General features: G+C 44.7%; 1 protein-coding gene across 1 annotated transcript in view; it reads left to right on the top strand.

Annotated features, from left to right (window-relative positions):
- ALK (ALK receptor tyrosine kinase) overlaps positions 1-22,491 on the top strand; it is a 1,033,821-nt gene that overhangs the window by 914,579 nt on the left and 96,751 nt on the right. Inside the window, exon 9 of the mRNA XM_004377648.3 lies at positions 4,918-5,087. Coding sequence (XP_004377705.1) covers positions 4,918-5,087 — 170 coding nt within the window. The remainder of the gene's footprint in view (positions 1-4,917; positions 5,088-22,491) is intronic.

The following is a 22,491-nucleotide window of genomic DNA, read 5'->3' as shown; positions in this document are numbered from 1 at the left end:
TAAAGGCAATAGGTTCTGGACTGCTTGTATCTTGAGGAAGACTAACTCTGCCTGGATATATCACCTTACTGAACACTAGGTTGATGCAAAAAAAAAAAAAAAAGGCCAAAATATACATATTGGCTAGCCACCCACTGGCTGTCAGTTTTCAATCTTATTCCAAAGCTTTTGTGTCTATTTCTAGAACTAGACATTGCTGAAGCTCAGACATTGCACTACTTGGCTGGATTCATGGCTTGTAGATATGTGTTTTCTGCAATAAACATAGGTGGTAATATTATAGGGTGAATTGAAAGTGGCTTTTTTTTTTAATTCTCCTACTTATTCAGAGGTCTAAACAGTTGAGTAGCGTCAAGTGGTTCCACCTATTTTTCCTTTTGCTACACTCAGCTCACTCATAATCACTAATTTAATTTCTAGTATGTGTCACAGAGTAGGTACACAGTACATGTTTGTCGAATGAACAGATGATCAAATCCCTCAAGGACTGAAACCAAGAAGGATCCTGGTGGTCTTCTTCCAGAGGCTAAGGATGCCATCTTACCCCATCCCTTGAGAGGCAGCCCAGTTCTTTATTACTCAGGCTAGTTGGCCTAAAATACAGTGCAGGAAGATGTAGAAAGCTCAGCAGTCAGCTGGCCCATGACCCTAGTGTGGACATGACAGGGCTATGTCTCACTGACATGCTCGTGCCACTACAGACTACTTCAGATTGGAAGTTTCCTAAGAGCAGCTGTTACCTGGGCAGCTTAGAATATAGCCAGTTGACTGGGGAGTGGGTGGTTCTTCTCCCCTTCCCTCCACCTGGCCCCTAGAATACAGAAAGTTCTGGGAGCATCACAGAATGGGAAGCTGATTTATTGTCCCTTACAGGGAATGTGGTGAAGATGGGAGGGTCTGTCTGTATATTATTTTATTCGTTCTGACATTGACTGGGTCCTACCATGGCTCAGTTGACAGCTACTGTGGCTGCAGGATGCATAAGGCAGTCCTTGGCTTGAAGGAATTGGTAGTTCAAGGGAGGTAAAAAGTAGGGTATGGACATGGCAGCAGAGCTATGCCCCAAGGGGGTCCCAATAACTCATAAATATTTCAGAGGAGGGGGAGTTCATTTCTGAGAGGGATGATGAGAAAAGTCTTCCTGAAAATGATATATTTAACTGTTTAAGTGGAGAGAAGGAAAGACCAGGTGGAGAAAATGGAAGGATCAAAGCACAGAAGTGGAGAAATGCAAGGCAGGTGCAAAGATGGCAAGTAGACTGGTGTGGGGAAGTCTAGGGATCAACATATATTGGCTGAACTCTATTTTCTGTGCAACACTTACACAATTTTTTGCCCTGGTGAACTCTGGGCATGCAGACCACCCAGTGCTGCTGCCTTTCCTTTGCTCAGCCATCAGAGCAGCTAACTGGCCCCTAGTTCATACTTTGGATTTTCCAGGCAGGAGACAGACACTCATCTACTGTGCCACCCAAACTGCAGCACATAACTAACTAGCGCTCGACGTGGAATCTTTAAAACCCCTCCCTTGACATGGGATGAAGAGGGAACTCCCCACCGCCCTTCTTCTTTGCAGGAGGGTGAGGAGGAACTTCTGATATACCAAAATCATTTTTCAGAAACTCTCTCCTAATAGTCAACCACCAACTTTTTAATACCCAAAATATGGCCAAGCGGTTCAGAATTTTGTAACCCATTTTCATCCATCTCTCTTGAAAGTCCTGTGTCGTGGTGCTCTCTCTTCCCTTCGAAATATAGTGTCTGCTGTCTCGGTACCTCCACCAAAATTCCTTTTTAACATTTTGTTACACTATTTATTGTCTCATTTAATTGTCATTATAACCCTCTAGGGTAGATAAAACTATTTCCATCTTTGAGAATAGGAAACTGAGCTTCAAAAAGATGGCAAGAGCAGATTTTGAACCCAGGTCACTGAATGAATAAAAGTTGATTTGCTTTGATTATAGAGGAATATGAATGTCTTGATTGTATTTGACAGAGAAAGAGAACCCAGTCAAAGCTGTTGAGCTCCAAGTGACAGATGGCGGTGTTAAACAGGAAAATGTGATAGAGCTATACGAAAGGACTTAGAAGGGAGAAAGAGTGGAGAGAGGGAATCACCTTAGGAGGCTATCGAAAGAGTTCCGGGAGGCAATTATAAAAGACATGGTGAGTGTCACTTTGTTAGAATAATAAAGATAGAAGCCAGGTTGAAAGAGTTTGAAGAGAGAATGGGTGACAAGGAAATAGAAGTAGCAGTTACATACTAGTTATTCAAGATGTTAACATCTGAATGGAGATACAGAAATAGATTGTAAGTCAGAGAAGCTGGCAGCATCAAATAAAGGGTATTCTTCCAGAATGGGTAAAACCTGATCTTATTTGTAGACAGAGGAGCCATAAGGGAGAGAAGGTGCTGGAGAAAGGAAGAACAGTAATTGACAGAACACGGATGGGGGAGGTAAAATGGGAGGGAGTTAACATACATCTTCCTCTAAGACAGGAAAGAGAGAGGGTGGATGGATAAACAGACACTTCTACTGCAAAAAAGAAGATAAGATGCTGAAGGGGATACCTGGTATAGTACATCTTTCTCAGTAGAGTAGGAATCAAGATAATGGATTAGGATAGGGGAATTAAGAGGTGGAGGTGACAGCATCAGTGTGTGAGACAGTGGAGGGAGCTTGAAACACCCATTGTGCTAAGTGTGTTCAGAAATCAACTGTGGAAATTAACAGTGGATGAATAAGTACCAATAACTGTCCAAGGCATTGAGGTTCAACAGTCTGAATTCACAGAAGCTCAAATAAGCAATATTCTGTGGCCAAGGAGAGAAAGCATGCTTTCAGCATTATCCCAAGCTGGGCATTGCATGACATGGACTGGGACTGAGAGTATAGCGTTAGCAAAGGTAGGATTAAAATTTCCAGTCATGGCTTCCAGACTACACAAGAAAGCCAACTGGTATTAAAAAAAAAAATTAACAGACTTACTAAATTATCCTGGCAGTTCTCAGTGGAGACAAGTATTTGGTACACTGGATTTGGGGAAATAAGAGCAGAGGTGTAAGTGAAGAGGCTAGGGTTATAGAATGAGTTTACCAAATTTAAGATCTCAGAGGTAGAAGAGTACCAGGTGACCCCAATGCCTAGGGGTGGCTCTGTTAGCCAAGGGTTTGTATAAGGGAGTGGGAAGACTTTGGCTTCAGCATCTCATGGTATTTAACCTCCTAGATCAAATTGTAAGGCAACGACGGACTCAGGGACTGGGAGACAAGAGTAGTGATTTAGAAAGAAGTATGTCTTCAATAAGAACCAGAGAAAAGATAGCATCATAGCTGTTGAAAACTTCAGCTTACCATAGGACAAATTTTACCTTCCCTTCTACAATAGTGGCAGTGGTTAAGAGCTCAACTGCTAACCAAAAGGTTGGCAGGTCGAATCCACCAGCCACTCCTTGGAAACCCTATGGGACAGTTCTACTCTGTCCTGTAGGGTCACTGTGAGTGGGAACTGACTTGACTGCAATGGGTTTGGGTTTCTTTTTCTTTTTTTGATTCTCCACAATAGGCATTTTTTATTACACAATCTGAACAGGAATATTTTGGGCAATGGTATGATATAGTTGTCCTTAATTTTAAATTTTATTTATAGATTGTTTCTGTCAAACATACAACCTCTATTATTTTAAACACAAAGGCCAGAGACCTTGTTTATAGTATATACTGCCTCTGGGCAAGACTGTACTTAAACTTTTCTGAAAAATATTATTAGTTGCAATTTTCTTTCAAACATCCCGGGAACAATTCCGTAGAAACATTTAATAAAGATACTCTGAAAGCACAGGTTATAGCTTCCTTTGGGTAAAGTGAGCATCCTCATACTGAAAGACAACCATATTAAAATATCTTGATATGTAGGTGTCTGTCTGATCTTTGCCTACCAATGGTCACCAGTATCAAGCCATAGGGACTCCAGTTGGCTAATGTGTGACATAAACTATAACATCATTCAGATGTGATTATTAAAGTATTAGGGGAAAGAATAAAAATACCTAAATCAGTAATAGAGCCACAAAATCACTTGCCCAAGGTCAAAAAGAACTGGGGCCTCTATTAGTTTCCTAGGGCTACTATAACAAATCACCACAAACTTGGTGGCTTAAAACAATGAAAGTTTATTATCTCACGGTTCTGGAAGCCAAAATCAAAATGTCAGCAGTGTTGGTTCCTTCTGGAGACTCCAAAGGAGAATCTGTCCCATGCCTCTCTCTTAGTCTCTGGTGGCTGCCAGCAATCCTTGGCATTTCTTGGCTTGTAGTTGCACACTTAATCTCTGCCTCAATCTTCACATGGCCTTGCCCTCTGTGTCTCCCTGTCTTCTCCTTCTCTGTCTTTTATAAGGGCACTCATCACTGGATTTAGGACTCACCCTAATCCAGGATGATCTCATCTCAAGACCTTTACCTTAATTAAATCTGCAAAGACCTTTATTCCAAATAAGGTCGTATTCTGAAATTCCAAGTAGACATATCTTTGGGGGCAACCATTCAACCCACTACAGGGCCACAGACAAGCATCTTTGGCTCCTCTTTTGGAAGTCCATTTAATGTCTCAATGATCTTGATATCACCTTAGAGGCAGAATCTTGTGAAATTTAGGATGATAACATCAACCTGAACGAAATTCCAAAATTGCCCATCAGTTGCCCCTGCCCAGCAACGTGAAACTTAATGGAAGCCACTATGAGAGACAGTGAGTAAGAGCCAGTGTTGGCATCCAGCTCTTCTCACTGGGCAGACATTGGCTGAGTCTCCAGCAAAATCCTGTAGACTTCAGTTAAGAATTCCAGAAAGGAGACCTAAAGTTTTTGTTCTGACATTAACTCCTTGGTCTTCTGGCTCTTCTGTCTTGAACAGCTCCAAATGTCCTGGCTCATCCTTGGAGTTCTGAAGGGAAACGTATCCTTGGTGCTGGTGGAGAACAAAACTGGGAAGGAACAGGGCAGGATGGTCTGGCATGTTGCCACCAATGAAGGCTTGAGCCTGTGGCAGTGGATCGTGCTGCCTCTCCTCAACGTGTCCGACAGGTAGGCCACCCCCTTCATTCCCTTGCCCTCCATCAGCCAAAATGAAGCAGAGAGTCCTCTCCGGTTCCCCTTCACCCAAGACACACACACAAATGTGCACACACAAGCACACACACACACAGTTTCTGCAGGCTTGCAGGGCACACCAAAATTCTCCAAGAAATTCAGTGCTAATGAGTGCTAATTTCCATCATCTCTGGCCGGTTGCCTCAAGTATATGTAAAAATTGAACAACCTATATCACTCGCAACCTATATTACTCGCAAATCAGGCTTTATGTGTATACAGCATTTTCTGTTACTTGAATTTACCTTACTTTCTCATTTGTCATTTTACTTATTTATTTTTTTAACTGCAAGGCAAGTAGTATTATCATTCTCCCACCCTTACCCTTTTACAAATGAAGAACCTGAGATCCAAAGAGGCAAAGTGCCAGCAAGCTGGTATCAGAGTCAGGACTACAGCCCAGGTCCCGACTCCGTGTCCAATGCTCTGTGGAGTCGGCCCTGCTGGGCAGGTTAATGAAAGTGGATACAAATTCTTCAGCAAACAGAGGAGTGCTCCTATGTCCTAGGTCAGTCCTGGCTCCTATGTGGATTCTATCATCTCTGTGGCCTTGAACAAGTTGTTTGACTTCTCTCGGCCCCAGTCTCCTCATCTTTAAACTGAGAGGATTGGACAAGAAGACGGTTCATTCTGTGTGGCTCTGAACTGCAGCAGGAAGCCCTGAGTTCAGCTGTCACTTTTCTCCCCAGGATGACACTAGTCTGCCACCTGCCGTCAGCCTGGAGCAAGCGGAGTTTGAATGAAAGCTGCCCTGGGCATGGCAGCGCTCCTGTGACGCTCTGATGTGTCATGCTGACCTATTGATGGTTTGTGCTGCTCTGTTCTAGACAAAAAGGAGGGTGTCATTTTTGTAAAGGGGACATCTGAATGGGCCTGGAGGAGGAAAGCCATCTTTAGTTGGCTAAATGTCAAACGCCGTAAACCAGAGTAGCCTCCACATTAGATTCTGAAAACACACTCAAATGACAGCCCAGGTGGCTCCACCTTTGAAAACTGAGGGCAGAGGACTTACAGCAAGGAGGAGGGTGATGTACGTTGGCACCCAGCTTTGTAAGCATAAAGCTGGGTCTCAAATTCTTCACCCAAATGTCACAGAGTCTGCTATTCCCAAGAGCTCATAACTCAAGCTGGACCATCACAGGAAGAAGGCATTGTCCTCACTCGGAGAACCAGCTACCCACTCCTTCAGATGTGTATGGGTTAAAGATCAAAGCCCATGGACATTCCAAGGCTCAGGGCCCCCGAGACGAATGGATTTAATTAAAGTGGAGGCTGGAGGGAGTGTGGGCACTACCCACCACAGACAAGTCTTTTGTCCTTAGGGATTGTAGGTGCTGTGTACAGGGATGGAGAACATGAGGGTGATGCCAGAGGCCTCCTCCTGGAAGCTGCTAAATTAATTCAAATGAATCAAAGGTTTTTTTTGTTTTTTCTCCTCAATCCAGCAAGTCCTCTCTTTCAAAGCCACTCTAGGGGATTTCAAGCAAGTAAGATGTTGACTCTGTTCACTCCTATCCACTAGAATTTCATTTGAAGAAGACTTTGTTCTCACCCTCCCTCCTCCCTGTTAAAGGCTACTTACCAGACTGACATTTCCAATATTGATACTGAGACCAAACTGTCCAGTGGGGATTCAAACAAAGGCCAACTTGGTTTGATGATGCCTTATGACCTAGTAAGTATGCAATTACAGAAAACAAGAGTACCTTCATTCGCCCGAAGGCTGCACACCACTTGCATGCTCTGATGCCAGAAGCTGCCCTCCCAGAGCTAGAGATGATACAAGACGCATCAAGACCCAGAGGCAAATGGAACTGCAGGAGAACGAGGCAGAGTAGCTTCCACTTGCTAAAATCAAACTAGGTTGTGGATGTGACCAGCCCATAAAACTAAAGAAGCACCATGTATAAAAGAGCACAGGCTTTAGAGTCAGATAGTTCAAATTTAAAAACTGGCTCAGCCACTTACTAGTTGTATGACCTCAGCTAATTACATAACGTCTTTGAGTCTGAGTGTTCTCACCTATATAATGAGGATAATAACAGTTCTACTTCACGAGACTGTTATAAGGACTAAATAAAGTAACTATCGAAAGCATCTATGGATAGTAGGTATCAAAGAATTTTACTTCTCATGTCCTCCATCTTCATCCCTTGGTTTTGTAGGCTTAGCAATAATTTATTGAATAAATTGCACAAATCACAACACTGATCTTCCAAGTCAAGCTAGGTTCTATAAAACAGAGATATTAAAGTCTACCTCTTAGGCTTGGGGAAACAAAATGCTTGGTGAACTGCCTGATCAACAGTAAATGCTTAATCAGTAAAGACTATTAATAATAACTGTAATAAATAACAATGTCTCCCACCTAATGCCTCAGAAGAGGCTGAAATGGCCAGCATAGCAATAACAACCAGTTTTACAACACTAACCTGGGTCAATAAGCAACATCATGATAAATGGAGAAAATATTGAAGTTGTCAAGGATTTCATTTTACTTGAATACACGATCAACACCCATGGAAGCAGCAGTCAAGAAATCAAATGACGTATTGCATTGGGCAAATCTACTGCAAAAGCCTCCTTTAAAGTGTTGAAAAGCAAAGATTTCCTTCTGAGGACTCAGGTGGGCTTGACCCAAGCCATGGTATTTTCAGTTGCCTCGTATGCATGAGAAAGCTGGACAGTGAATAAGGAAAACTGAAGAAGAATTGATGCCTTTCAATTATGGTGTTGGCAAAGAACATTGAATATATCACGGACTGTCAGAAGAAGGGACAAATCTGTTTTGGAAGAAGTACAGCCAGAATTCTCCTTAGAAGCGAGGATGGTGAGATTTTGTCTCACATACTTTGGTCATGTTATCAAGAGGGACCAGTCTCTAGAAAAGGACATCATGCTTGGTAAAATAGAGGGTCAGAGAAAAAAAGAAAGACCCTCAATGATAAGGATTGACACAGTGGCTGCAACAATGGGCTCAAACACAGCAACAATTCTGAGGATAGTGCAGGACCAGGCAGTGTTTCATTCTGTTGTACACAGGGTCACTATGAGTCGGAACCGTCTTGACAAAACCTAACAACAGCAGCAAAGTCAGGAGGAGGAAACTCTTCTATGAATTTTCTGGCATCAGTGCTCTGTGAACTCCTTATGAGGGGAAGTTGCTGATGGAGGAGGAGCAAGAAGTATACTCTTTCTCTTCTTTCCAAGGAGAGTAAGCTATAGCTGCCTGGATTGTCAGAAAATGGAAACAGGAGGAGGGAAAAGGTAGAGGAAGAAAAAAAGAATAACTTAAATTAAAGAAGGAAAGAAAGACCAGCTCCCTTCATCCCACCCCTAAGGTAGGCATTAGCACCTCACATCACCTACCCGCCTCTAATAAAGCATCCTTAGGCCTCACCTGGCTTCAGACACTCAGCACCCACTTTGTGGACAGCTCCCCAGTCATGGCTCTTCGAGGTGTCAGGAACTTCATTCCCTACTCTCTCCCAAACCACCTCTGTTCCCAGGTTCTCCAACTTCCACACATTGCAAAGGTTTTTTAAAACAACTTTATTATGGATTAGGGGTTAGCTCTAAAGTGCTCTCAGCCTCTAGACACTGGTTATAGTCCCTGGGGGTTATATGAAACTAGTCTAACTTTTGGAAACATAAATATAATCAATAAATTATTATATTCCAGTTTTAGGGTATCTTTAAAATTCCTAAATATGACCTTCAGGCTCATGGATGATTTGTCCATCCCTAACTTCACCAACCTAATCATCTTCCGTGCTTCCTCTATCACTCTCCCCAATAACAACACTACCATTCTCTCCACCTGTCATGTTCTTCCTCTACTTCCCATTTCTCTAACTACCACTCTTCCTTTACCACATTTTAGAGAAGCTCTCCCGGGCCCCTAGACTATATAATACACCTACGATATATTCTCAAAGCTCTTGCAACATCCCTATAATAACTCATCATTTTTTATTGTCTATTTTTTAGTACCTGAACATAAGCACTAATAAGGTAAAGATCATGTCTGTCTTATATATTGCTATTTCCTGAATATCTAGTACAATGCCTAATACATAATATGCCCAATAAATATGTGTTGACTGAATGATGTGTTGAAGAAAATTGCATAAACACCCTCTCCTCACTTATCGACATGGTTAGGTTCCAAAGACCAGGTTGTTATGCAAAATCAGCATTACGTGAAAATGAAGAATGACCACATCAGATCACAAAATGAAAGATGACCACATCATTATATAACTTCCAAATTACATCATTGCATAACTGCCTAATTACATAATTACATAACTGCCAAACTGCATCATTACATAACTGCCAAACCACTGAGGAACATTGCCCAGCCAAGCTGACATATAACCTTATCTATCACAGCCAACATTACTCTCACCTTGCAACTTGGCGTTTGTTACTGCCAGACATATGTCGTTCATGCACCAAATAGATAGTAGATTTTTCACTATTGTTGTAAACGCGAAATGTCAGATAATGAGATAGTTGATAAGTGAGAAGGTGTATTTCCAAATTCCAGCTGAATTAATTGGTAATTTCATATCTCACATTCCTCCTCTGTTCAGCCTGTATCTAACAAAACAGATAAAATCACGTTATAATAAATACTACTGCAAATCTGGATATCAAAGCAATGCCTCTTTCCCATCAGATGAACCAAAATGGCATCTGTTACACTGGTGACAAGGAATTCTCTTTAGGGACCTGCCTGGTACCTGTGCTTTCTTTGTCTCTGGTCACTGTCCTGTCACAATCGCTTTATAAGAAAGACTTTGATCTTAACTGTGTGCCCTGGTCCTTATGAGGAGGGAGAACTAGAACCGAGCACATGCGAGCAAAACCTATGGTCAGATTGTTTCACCATGCAGCAGTCCTTCCACAGAGGTCTATGAAGGCTGATGCCAGGGAGACATTGATCCATGGAATGGTATTCATCTGCCCATTCACAAATACGCAAAGTGAAAGAAATAATATAATAATATGTCATCATCATGGAGTAATGTTAACTGTAGAACCATACTATAAACAGTAACAGGGAAAATCTCCAAAGAGCAGTGCCCAAGATGTTTTGAGCAGTGGAACATCCCTGGAATACAGATATGTACTCTGAAGGTAATGTTGAAGGACAACACCAATTCAAATAGTGCTTGATGTGTGCTTAAAAGTCATCTCATTGTTTTACATCCACTTCATATAACTATTTTTCCTCAGCTGAAATGTCAATCTCTCCCCTCACTTTATCTGTCCTCCCTCCATTCAAATGCCATTCTTTCTATTGGAATGAGAGCTACCTTTTCTCAAAATAGAGGAAAGGCAAGTTCTCTTCTCTTATTCTGTCAGTCTTTTGCAGGGACATATCCCTACTTTTCCTCTTTATAATCATATATCGTACTAAATTAAGCACAACGTGCCCACACTATTGTAAGTTTTGGCATGCTTACCAAGCAGAAGTGGGTGCTAAGTTCAACTCATTACTAGATGGATTTGGAAATGCTGTGGATCAAATCATGTCCCACAAATCACTGCAATTGTTATATAAAGTGCATAACTTACTGCACCTGTGTAGGCACCATTCCCCAGCACTATCATTATAAAGGCTTTTAGCTGTACACTATGTACATAGTCTAACAAGAAAAAACATTCCCTCTGGAGGTATTTAGATTGCCTGTTCCCTTTGCATACTTTGTCCTAAATGACAAGTGGTATGTTTCACAAATGCATTTTTCAAATAGGATCAGTTAAACTGAGAGTTATGTCCTTATGTATTTATATCAGAAACTCTGTAGAACCAAGATTTTTTTTTCCTATTCAATCCTTGTTTATCATCCACAGAATCTCCATTTTATATGGGGTGCTATTAATAACAATTCTCTCCTTTTGTATACAAGCATTCTATGATTGAGAAGACATTAGAGGGGCATTTTTATTGCTTATTCTTACCTGGGGTGTACTGATGGTTCAGTGGTAGAATTCTCACCTTCCACGTGGGAGACCTTGGTTTAATTCCTGGCCAATGAACCTCATGTGCAGCTATCACTCTTTTTTCAGTGTGGGCTTGCATGTCGTTATGATGTTGAACAGATTTCAGAGGAACATCTAGACAAAGATGAACTAGGAAGAAAGGTCTGTTGATCTACTTCTAAAAATTAGCCAATAAAAACCCTATAGATCAAAATGGTCCGATCTACAACTGATCATGGGATGGTACAGGAATGGGCAGTTGTGCGTAAGGCTGCCAAAAGTCAGGGGCCAACTCAGTGGCAGCTAACCAGTAACAACAACAACATTCTTACCTGAGTAAAGAAGTAGCAGAGATTCCCAGTGAGCCCAGTTTGCCAGACTTGACATTCCCCTGGAAAGGTGGTGTTTAATTCATATTTTTGTAAACTGAATAACAGCTTCCTCGTACAGCCATTTGGAAGAGTTGAAAATAATGATGATTACAGCTAGGATTTGTTGAGTGCTTGCCACGTACTAGTCACTGTATCAAACACTTCACATGCATTATCTCATTTCATACTATAATTATTGAGATGTCTAAAGAGGTTAAATAGTTTTCCCTTAACCCTTAGGCTATTCTGCTTCCTACGTACATGCCTGAGGAAATGGAGGTGCGGTACTTGGCATGTAATAGAAAACTTGATCAATGGTAGCTAGCATTGTTAACAAAATGTTTTGGTTCTGAATTTTTTTAGGCCACGCCTCTTAATCATTTCAAGTTATTTTTGTCTTGTTTTTATTTTGAAAGTTTGTATTGGTTTTCATTTGCTTCATCCGCCACTGGAAATCTCTCATTTTAATTCCCCACCATTACCACCTGCTGAAGACCACCCCCATCCTGTCCCCTTCGGCCTGCCTTTCCTTCCCTCGCAGCTCCAGTGGGAGCATCATCACCGGTAAAGTGTGAGTCTTTCCTTTTCCATCCAGGCCATTGTGGCTGGAGTGAGCCCTCTCCCACATGCCTGCTCAAGCCACCACTCCAGCATGCCTTTGACTACCTCCACGCCATGTGGTCCAACATCAGAAATGGAGCATAGATCTGAAAGGCACTTTTTACTTGCAAATGTATCCATGTAACAAGTCTAACAAAGGCATAAAAATAAAGTATGTTTAGTTATACATTTAGCAACTTATCCTTCGTTTTCGTTGTTGTTTGCTGCCATCGGGTCAGCTTTGACTCATGGTGAACTTATGTATAACAGAGTGAAACTTTGCCAGGTCCTGTGCCATCTTCATGATCATTGGTATGTTTAAGTCCATTACGGTGGCTATTGTTTCAATCCATCTCATTGAGGGTTTCCCTTGTTTTATCTGATCCTCTGCTTTACCAAATATGGTGTCCTTTTCTAGATATTGGTCCTTCCTAATGACATGTCCAAAATAAGCCATCCAAAGTCTCACCATCCTCCCATCTAAGGAGCATTATGGTTGTATTTCTTCTAAGACTGATTTGTTCATTCTTCTGGCAGTCCACACTATACTCAGTATTCTTTGCCAACACACCGTTTGAATGCATCAATTCTTCTTCTGTCTTCCTTTTTCGTTGGCCAGCTTTCACATGCATATGAGAAGATTGAAAAGACCCAAGAATCTGTATTTTTTTTAAAGTTCCCCAGGTAATTTTGATGTGCAGCCAGATTCGGAAATCAGTGGCATAAAATGTCAGATCCAGGTCTCTCGTGAGCAAGACAGGGAACCAAGAAGTGACTGGGCAAGTGTCCTTGGCCAGCGCATTGTCAGCAAACATACATGAAGCCCCACTGCATACAGAGGGTAGAAACCAGTGTATGGCCAGCCTCTTGCTGGATCACAGGGCCTGCACCCTGGAGGGGACATAGAGCAGATGCCTGAGAAGAAGACAGTAACACACGCAGCCCTGCTTGGGGTCTGACAGAGCATGGCCAGTGTTTAGGTGACACAATGACCTCTGTGCATCAGAGTAGTCAGGGGAGGCTTCATGGAGAAAATGGACTTATTGTAAGCTGGACCTCAAGGAACACTTGTTGTTGTTAGTTGCTGTCAAGTTTTAGGTCTTAGGGAAATTGGAAGGGGATAAAGGCATTCCAGAGAAGTCCATCAAGGTGAGCAGAGGCTTAGGTACAAGGATGCTTTCATGGGGTCAAGAACAAATAGCCAACTAGATTGTGTCAGAGAATCCTGAGCAGTCTCCTGGGAAGAGGCTGAAGGTGGGAATTTGGCCAAGTATTTTGGACATCAGACTAGGTGATAGACAGCCACCGTGGCAAGAGACAGAGGATGGGGAAACCAGAAGCATGGAGACTGTCAGAGGCTCTTGAGAGGGACTGAGTGTGAAATGATCTGGACCTCAAGGTGGAGCTCAGAAAAGGGACAGAAAGGAGCTGGAAGAGAAGAGGCCCTTCATGTGTCACCTTCCAAATGGCACTCTTGGCCCAGGGCAGCCTGGGGTCAGCCCTCTGAGAAGATGGGGAGAGATGTGGCAGAGGCTCAGCGATGCAATGTGCAACCAGGCATTGACACATACAAATCAGGCACTCATAACTCTGCAAGGATCTGGTCCTGTTTCTGTCTCAGAAAATATCCCAGATCATTGCAGCAAGGAGTAGCTTAGCAGTTCTAAGCCTTAAGTCCTATTTCTAACACTGATTTACTGTGAAGTTTGGGACAAGTTGTTGCTTTTGATTGCTAAGTTTCCACAATCAAGAGAGCAGAGCAGTGAGACAGATCTGGCCCACGAGCTTGGTTTTAGAAAGGGTTACTCAAAACGGCAATAAGTTAACTCCTTTAAAGTAACAGGATGTTCAAATCTGTTCAGGATTGTCTTGCTAACATCCACAGCTCAGTTTACAAGTCAACAGGTGCATATGTTTTTCACAACTCTTAGTGCCTCTGAAAGTGTAGGCCTGTGTTCTCAGCCCCTTCTCTCCCCAGGCACAAAGTCTGCAGCACTGGAATTGAGGGGACAATGGGGCTCCTGGTATTTGAAGCAAAGCAGAATCCAAATCTACACATGCTGTTCCCAGGAAACTCATCGGCGCTCAGGGCTTCTACCAACCCCTTTATGCAGATAATTCATATATCTTTATTTCCACCTGAGTCCCATACCTGCATTTCCAGCTCCCTAACTGATGTCCCACCCACACCTTCAGCATAGCCCATGGGATAGCTATCAGCCTTCCAAAACCTCCACCTCCTGAGTGATAACTTCTGTCCAGGGCTCTCCCATTCTCCTAGACATTCAGTACTCAACGTCTTCCTTCTTTCTCACTGCCCACTTGCAATGTTTTCCCAGGTTGTGTAGACTCCAGCTCCATAGCGGCAGAACTAAAAGGAACTTTAGAAATTCCCTAGTCAGTGAATGTCCCTGGGTGATGCAAACAACTAATGCATTCAGCTGCTAACCAAAACGCTGGAGGTTTGAGTCTACCCAGAGGTGTCTGGGAAGAAAGCCCTGGCAATCTACTTCCAAAAAATCAGCCACTGAAAACCTTATGGAGCAGAGTTCTACTCTGATGCAGATGGGGTCACCAGAAGTCAGAATCAACTCAATGGCAACTGGTAAAAAGTCAGGGAATATCATGAATTACAAGTCTATTGGAATCCCTCAAGAGCAAGGCCCACGCCTTATCCATCTCTATACTTCTAGTTGCAGGCAGTGACTGACTCATAGTAGGTGCTCAGATAGTGTTTTCTGGAAGCTAGGATGGCAGAGAGACAGATGGGGAGGTAAGTAACTTGGTACACTCCTGAGGAAGTACAGATATCTAATAGAAATATAAGACAGTGGGGGTGGGGAGGGATGGTGAGGGTTACTTACTAACTAGATAGTAGATAAGAATCTTCCTTGGCAAAGGGAGGACAGCACACACTACAGGGGAAGTCAGCACAACTGGACTAAACCAAAGCTAAGAAGTTTCATGAATACAATCAAATACTTTGAGAGACAGAGTAGCAGGGGTAGGGGCCTGGGGACCATGCTTTCAGGGAACATCTAGGTCAATTGGCATAACAAACCTTATTAAGAAAATGTTCTGCATTCTACTTTGGTGAGTGGCATCTGGGGTCTTAAAAGCTTGCAAGCAGCCGTCTAAGATGTATCAATTGGTCCCAACCACCCGGAGTAAAGGAGAACGAATAACACCAAAGACACAAGGAAAGTATTAGCCCAAGAGACGGAAAGGGCCACATAAACCAGAGACTTCATCAGCCTGAAACCAGACAAACTAGATGGTGCCCGGCTACCACCAATGATCACCCTGACAGGGAACACAGCAGAGAGTCCCTGATGGAGCAGCAGAAAGATGGGGTGCAGAACTCAAATTCCAGTAAGAAGACCAGACTTAATGGTCTGACTGAGACTGGAGGTACCACGGAAAGGGTGGCCCCTGGACTCTCTATCAACCCAGAACTAAAACAATTTCTAAGGCCAACTCTTCAAACAGGGATTAGAATGGACTGTGGGACGTAAAGTGATACTCATGACGAGTGTGCCTCTTAGTCAAGTAGATACAAGAGACCAAAGGGGCAGCTTCTGTCCATAGGTGAGATGGGAAGGCAGAGAGGGTTAGGAGCTGGTTGAATGGACATGGGGAATCGGGGGTGGAAAGGAGGAGTGTGCTGTCGCAGAATGGGGTGAGCAATTAGGGTCACATAACAGTGTATGTATAAAATTTTGTATGGGACACTAACCTGAAATGTAAACTTCATTTAATTTTAACTACAACAATAAAAAAAAGAAAAAGAAATATAAAACAGGAACAATAAATTGGATCTCTCATGCCTCAGAAAGGCTTCCAGTGTGAAAATACCCAAATTATATAGATTTTAAAAAGATAGGGCCCAGAAAGTTCCAACGACTTGCCCAGGGTTCCACCAAGTACATAGCCTGGTCTTTACTCCACTCTAACTTTTGAAACTCAGACCCCACCGGGCAGAGAAGGCTGCTGATCACCCTCAAAAAAGAGGGGGGAACTAGAAACCACGCTTTCCCTGGGTCCTCTCACCATTCTGGGTGAGCCACCATCTCTGGTACATATCAGCCCTTCAAGTCACAAGATGGCACAGCAGCCAAGGGCAGAGGAGGGGGCCAGAGTTGGAAATGTATGTGTGTTCAGAGGTAGGCGGGGCGGACACCCCAGTCTCTCTGAGGAGAAGCGTGGGTGAGGGGATTACTAGATCTAGACAGCCCTCCAGGCCCCCCAAGTGTCCCAATGAGCTTGTGGCACTTCACAAACAATAGGGAGAAGGCGTGAGACAAAATGACACTAAACACTGAATAAGCCGAGAAGGCTAGTGTTGGATGAGCCAAGAAGGGGTGGCAGAAAAAGCAGCCTGGGCAGCGGAGGCCTGAGTTCTCATCTTGGCTTTGCCGTGTCTCTTTAGCTCTGATGCTCTCAGGGGACCCCTGCCATTTGTCGGCTCTGTTCTTACATTATGCCCCCAGAGGTAATCTGGCCTGGGGACTGCTATGTGGACGTCTTGCCCAAGGAAGAAGCCCCCCAACCCCCACCTCCCGCCAATGGTGCCTTACTCTCCTCCCTTAGGGCACTAACCACCCTCGAGCCATGGAGCAGGTGTCTTTGTGCACAAGCGCCCCCTGCTGGCCCCGGGCTTCAGGAAGCAGGAACCTCCTTCACTGTGTGCCCATAACGCCGGAGGCATAGTGACAGGGCTATATTTGGCCCGGAATCAGAGAATGAAGCACAAAATTGAACTTGCTGGATGGGCTCCTCCCCACCCCGCCATCTTGCAGCAGGTCCCTGTGATGGGGAACAGGCCAGGGCTAATGTGGGAGCAGAGATCCTTTCCTCTCAGCCCCCAAGAGCGAGCACAGAAAGACAATGCTGGGAAGCCTCGAGCTGAGAATGTGCTGCTGGAGGGTCTGAGTGGTTGCTCAGTCTGACTGGAATCCATTTTCTCCTCTACTTCACCCAGAAGGGCTCCTCATGGAAGCCAGATTCATTATGAAAGCTCGCTACGGACCTTGGCAGCCCTGGAGCACACTGTGCTGGCCCTCCCTCACTGCGCCGGTGGCATTATTCCCAGAGGTGAAACCAAGCGAGGAGGTGGTAAATTACTTCTGATGGTGGCACTGACCAGGGAGGGGACATCCCCAATGGCTGAGTCTGGCCCTGAGCGTCCAGCCTGGTCCCCACCTCACTGGGCAGGAGGCAAAGGCTCCGAGAGTCCACACACATGTCCAGCCCAGCCAGGATGGGCCGGAGGTCCTGTGAATCCAAATATGTCCATCAGCCCCCTTCCCTTCAACAGCTAACTCAGGTCAATTACACAGATAATAGGACAGATGTGGCAGGGCCTTTTCATCACATACATTATCCTAATAGAAATGCATGCCAAGTCTCGAGCTTTGTGACAGTCCATTTTAGAAGACTTTTGCAGAGCAAATCAACTGCGCAGTTAGAAATTGGAGTGAGCATTTTCCTCAGCAGTATCTGCCAGCTCAATCCTCAGCAGCCAGAGCCCAGACAAGCTCCAGCTGAGAAAAGGGATGCTGAACACTCTCTCCCTCAGACCCCACTAAATGGAGACGGGGGAGTCTTAGGTGTGGTGTCCACGCAGTAAATGTATCTCACCCAGTCCAACTCTCCTTTCTTGCTGTCTCTCCAGAGCATTCCTATCCTCTCAGACCACGTTCACACACATACCTTTTTGTCAGCTACTTAAAATCATTAAGTGAACTTAATTAGGTTTGTCAATCCCCAAGGCTGGCAGGATAGCAAATAAGGCATTATATTCACTGTCCATTAACAGTCTGTTGCCTGAATGAGATTGTACATTTTCTGAGCTGTGCATGAGCAGCATCAGCATTTCCCAGGCAGACAGAGATCTGCCCGGTGAGTCTAGAGGCTGCCCCTCAAAACCTGGCCCACTGCCGGGATGGCCACCCTGCCTCCCAGAATCCACTGGGCCAGTTTTCAACAGGCCTGTATGTAAATCTGAGCAAGACAGAGGCAAGGAACATGCATTCTTTATGCAAAGCCAGGCTCCAACCAAGATTTCGAGCCAAGTCTGTTTTAACAACAAGCTCCAAACCCCCACTGACTGGAATAAGGGGAGAAGCAACATATCATGGATTGAAAAGTATCTTTTTGATGAAACTGAAAGGGCTGAGCAGGTTTGAATACTGAGGGGCAGGAAGCAAGACCTTCACTGCTAAGACCTTGGAAAGAGAAGTGTCCGTCCTGCCATGTTCTTAAAGAACACAGGTTGGTGAGGGAGCTGGAAAAGCCACAAAGAGCTGACTCTTTCTTCTCTTCTCCTGGATCTTGCTGCCTACAGAGAGGAAGGGAAATGGTCTTCCAGCAATGGGGCTCAGCAACCTTTCCCCACAGACGGTGATAGCTTTGGGGTGTAGGGCAGGGGTGTAATAGATATGTTGTCAGAACCACCCTGGTCCCTATGGTCTTGACAGAAAGGTGGTTTGGACCTTGCTTTCCCTCACACCCAGAGTGGTCCACCTGGTATGTGCTGGAACTGGAGACCTGAGGTCATGGCTCCTGCATTCACCTGACCCTGGAGGGTGACTTGGCATCTGACTTTGGTAGGATCATCTGAAAAGAGTGGTTGGACAAGAAAGACTCTGAGAGCCTTGAGGGAGTCTCGTCCATCTCAGCAGGGAGAAAGCGAGCGGAGCCAGGAGCAGCCTCCTCTTCACCTAAGGTTCAGATAAAGACGCAAGGAGGTACCACACAAAGTAGAGAAGCCGGAGTCTGGGTGCCATGATGTTCACCTGGTCTCTGGGCTAGCGCCCCACAGAGCAGAAACTCCCCATTTGTCCCCCCACCTACCTTCCCCAGACCCAGTTTGAGCCCTCAATCAGAGACTGCCTCTGCTTCCCCCCACCCCTCGACCCCGTGCACTCTTTAAAACCCAGCTTGGCCCATCTTCGCCCCACCAGTCCCTGCCCTGCAGCCTCTGGGGCCTGGAGCATCTGGAGAAGGGTTGGCAGTGTGGCCTCTGGATGGACAGGGGCAGCATCGCGTGTTTACATGTCTACATCTGACTAAGTCTTCCCTGATTGTTAGGAGTGTTCCTGACTCAAAATATGTGCAATTCCCAGTGTCAATCAAGCTCTTTTAAACAGCAGCTGCCACTGCCGTCACCTCGCCGAGCACTTTAGAAACTCTTCTATTTAGAAACCATTCCAGCCCCAGCTTGCATTCTCCCATCCATGCTAAGAGGCCCTGTGGCTGCTAGAGAACTTTGTAGCTCTAATCTCGCAGTAATAAAGAATGAAGGCAGAAAGAAGGGCAGGAGAGGAGAGAGGGTGGGTGGAGGGAGGAGCTTCCTTGGAAGAGTTTATTTATGTTACAATGGGGGATTTGCCCCTCTCCCCCAAAGCTCCTCAAGCACATGCATATGTTTTATTTGCTCAGGCACCCCAGGTCGTCCCGCAAGGTACACTCACGCTGTAGCTCAACAGTGAACTCAGCACCTGGCCTAGCCCTTGGCCTGTGAATGGCAGGTTAAGAGTTGATGCCCTGGGTGGGGAGTTGGTAAGCTGGGCTGTGGGGCCCTTACCCCCTGCAGTACAGGGCATTAGGCAGTTTTGCCTTCTTGACACCCTCACAGAGCAACATAATTCTTTTGATTCACCCTCTCCGAGTAGCTCTCAATGCCTGTCCTCATCTGAGCAGCAGCTCGCTAACCCTTGCAACTGCTTTGGGAGTAGGAGACAGCAGTATCAGAGCCTCTGTTTTAGAGATGGGAATCAAGGCTTGGGCTGTGTCTGGGGTCACACAGGCTCAATCTGGGAGCTTATCTGTGGACTGTGTCCTCTGTGGAGGTCAAGAACATGGCCATGACTTTACCACGACTCAGGGAGCAGCCTGATGACAGCGTGAGGGACACCTGTGCAGAGCTGCCTCCTTAACCTGCCTCCTGCCTTGTCTCTCTGCCTCAAGTCCCCTTTTCTCCATCCTGCTTACTGCTCTCACACTAATCATCTTAAAATAGGTCTTTGATTTTGTCACTGTCCTCTTACAAACCTTCAATGGCTCCCCATTTTCAATGAGATTACTCTTTAGCCTGGCCTTCAAACACTCCCACCATCTTTACCTCCTTCCATACCCACGTACTGGAGCCAAACAGGCCCTTTCCCTCCTCTGAGATGTCCCTCACACCCATCGTCTTTGCACTGTGCCCCCATCCCCAAGTCCACATCTCTAAATCCTTTCCTTCCTTCAGAACCAGCTTGAATACCACCTCTTCTGGGAAGTCCTCCTGGGTCTCCCCACCCTGCTGTAATCTGCTCCTTCCTCTGAGCTCTCAGAGCACTTTAACTGTCCCTCTTGTGTGGTATTCACCTCTTTCTACCCTATTCTGCACTGACGTACACATACTGCATCTCTCCGTTGGACAGTAAGCAAGCTGAATGTAGGGTTCCTGTCTGATTTCTCTTAGAATCCCCTACAGGGTCCAATACACAATGTTGCTGTTGTTAGTTGCCACCGAGTCAGCTGTAACTCATGGAGACCTTAGGCATAACAGACTAAAATGTTGCCTGGTCCTGTGCCATTTTCATGATTGTTGTTATGTTTGAGTCCATTGTTGTGGCTATTGTGTCAATCCATCTCATTGAAGGTTTCCCTCATTTTTACTGACCCTTTACTTTACCAAACATGCTGTCTTTTTCTAGGAACTAGTCTTTCCTGATGATGTGTCCAAAGCTGGACAAAGTTAAGCCATTCTCGATTCTAAGGAGCATTCTGGTTTTATTTCTTCTAAGACTGATTGGTTCATTCTTCTGGCAGTCCACAATATATTCAGTATTCTTCACCAACACCACAATTCAAATGCATCAATTCTTTTGTCTTCTTTTTTCATTGCTCAAACCTTATGCATAGCAACAATACATAATAAAGTTGCCATCAAGTCCATTCCAACTCATAGAGACCCTAGAGGACAGAGTAGAACTGCCCCATAGGGTTTCCAAGGAACTCCTGGTAGACTTGAACAGCCAACCTTTTGGTTAGCAGCCGAACTCTTAACCACTATGCCACCAGGGTTTCCACAATACATAATAGTGTGTGGATGAAATGAAAACTCATTCAATAGGTGCTTACCAAGGTCAAAATGAAGGATGCTTCTCAGAAGCACAGGCCCAGGTGCCAAGGGTTGGCTGGAGAAGGTGGACAGATTCTCGTGCTTCCCTTACCCTCATTCACACTCATCCAGCTGGCCCAAGTGCCCCAGAACAGTACTTGGAAATCCTCCGCTGAGTATCCCTCCTTCCACACCCAACCAATGACCAACCCTCCTTTCTGGTCTGTCCTGGTCAGCACGGGCACGTAAACCCCATCATGGGAATGTGGCCTGAGAAGACACCAGTGGGATGGCCACGGATACAACATAATCAAGCCTTTCTTCTTTAGAATCAAACCAATCTTCTCATTTGGACTTTAAGATAAAAAGGACAATTTGTGGGTGACTAGATTTCATGAGATGAGTGAGGGCATAGACAGATTTACTGAGTAGTTGAGTTAGAAATAATTAATCACAAACATGCTGTTTAGATGAAAGTTTACTTCAATTTCAAGTCCTTCCTCTCACAGCAGCCAGTAATTGTTCTCTGGCCAGAAACAGCCAAGCTAGCATCTATACCCTTTACATCTTGATCAGAGGCTTTGTGCTCCCGGGCCCCTGCTGCAAGTGCTTGTTAACTAAAGCTTTGTTGCCCTCCCTGCAAATCCTTGTGAGTGAGCGTTCTTTTTCCTGTGTGTTTCTTTCCTCGGTGCATTTCCTCCTTCCTGTTAACATTCTGTTTCCTGTAGTTCCTGTGCCCTCTCTGCCCTGCTTTCTCCCCACTGAGCCTCCTACTTCCACCATCACTTCTGCTGTCTGCTCTTGCTACCCCATGCTGCCAACACTCTGTTGCCTGGGCTCCCTCTGGCCCTCTGTTTTAACAGCTTTATCAAGGTATAATTTATATACCATAGACTTCATCTGCTTTAAGTGTGCATTTCAATGACTTTTAGCACATTCATAGAGCTGTGCAAACAGCACCACTGTCCAGTTTAGGACACTCACACCTTCCTGCTAGTTTGCAGTCAGTATCGTTCCCATTCCTAGGCCCTGGCAACAAATGATCTGCTTTCTTTCTCTATAGATTTAACTATTCTAGATACTTCACATAAACAGAATCACACACTATGAGGTCATAGGCATCTGGCTTCTTTAACTTAGCATGCTGTTTCTGAGGCCTACCATGTCATAGCATGTATCTGTGGTCCACTCCTTTGTATTGCTGTGTAGCATTCTCTTGTCTGGCCATACCATATTTTGTTCCTCCAGTCATCAGTCGATG

Source organism: Trichechus manatus, unplaced genomic scaffold, assembly GCF_000243295.1.
Source record: "Trichechus manatus latirostris isolate Lorelei unplaced genomic scaffold, TriManLat1.0 scaffold00052, whole genome shotgun sequence".
In the NCBI taxonomy this organism is placed as follows: Eukaryota; Metazoa; Chordata; class Mammalia; order Sirenia; family Trichechidae; genus Trichechus; species Trichechus manatus.
Note: the sequence above shows the minus strand (reverse complement) of the source record. Positions and strands in the feature narration are given on the sequence as shown.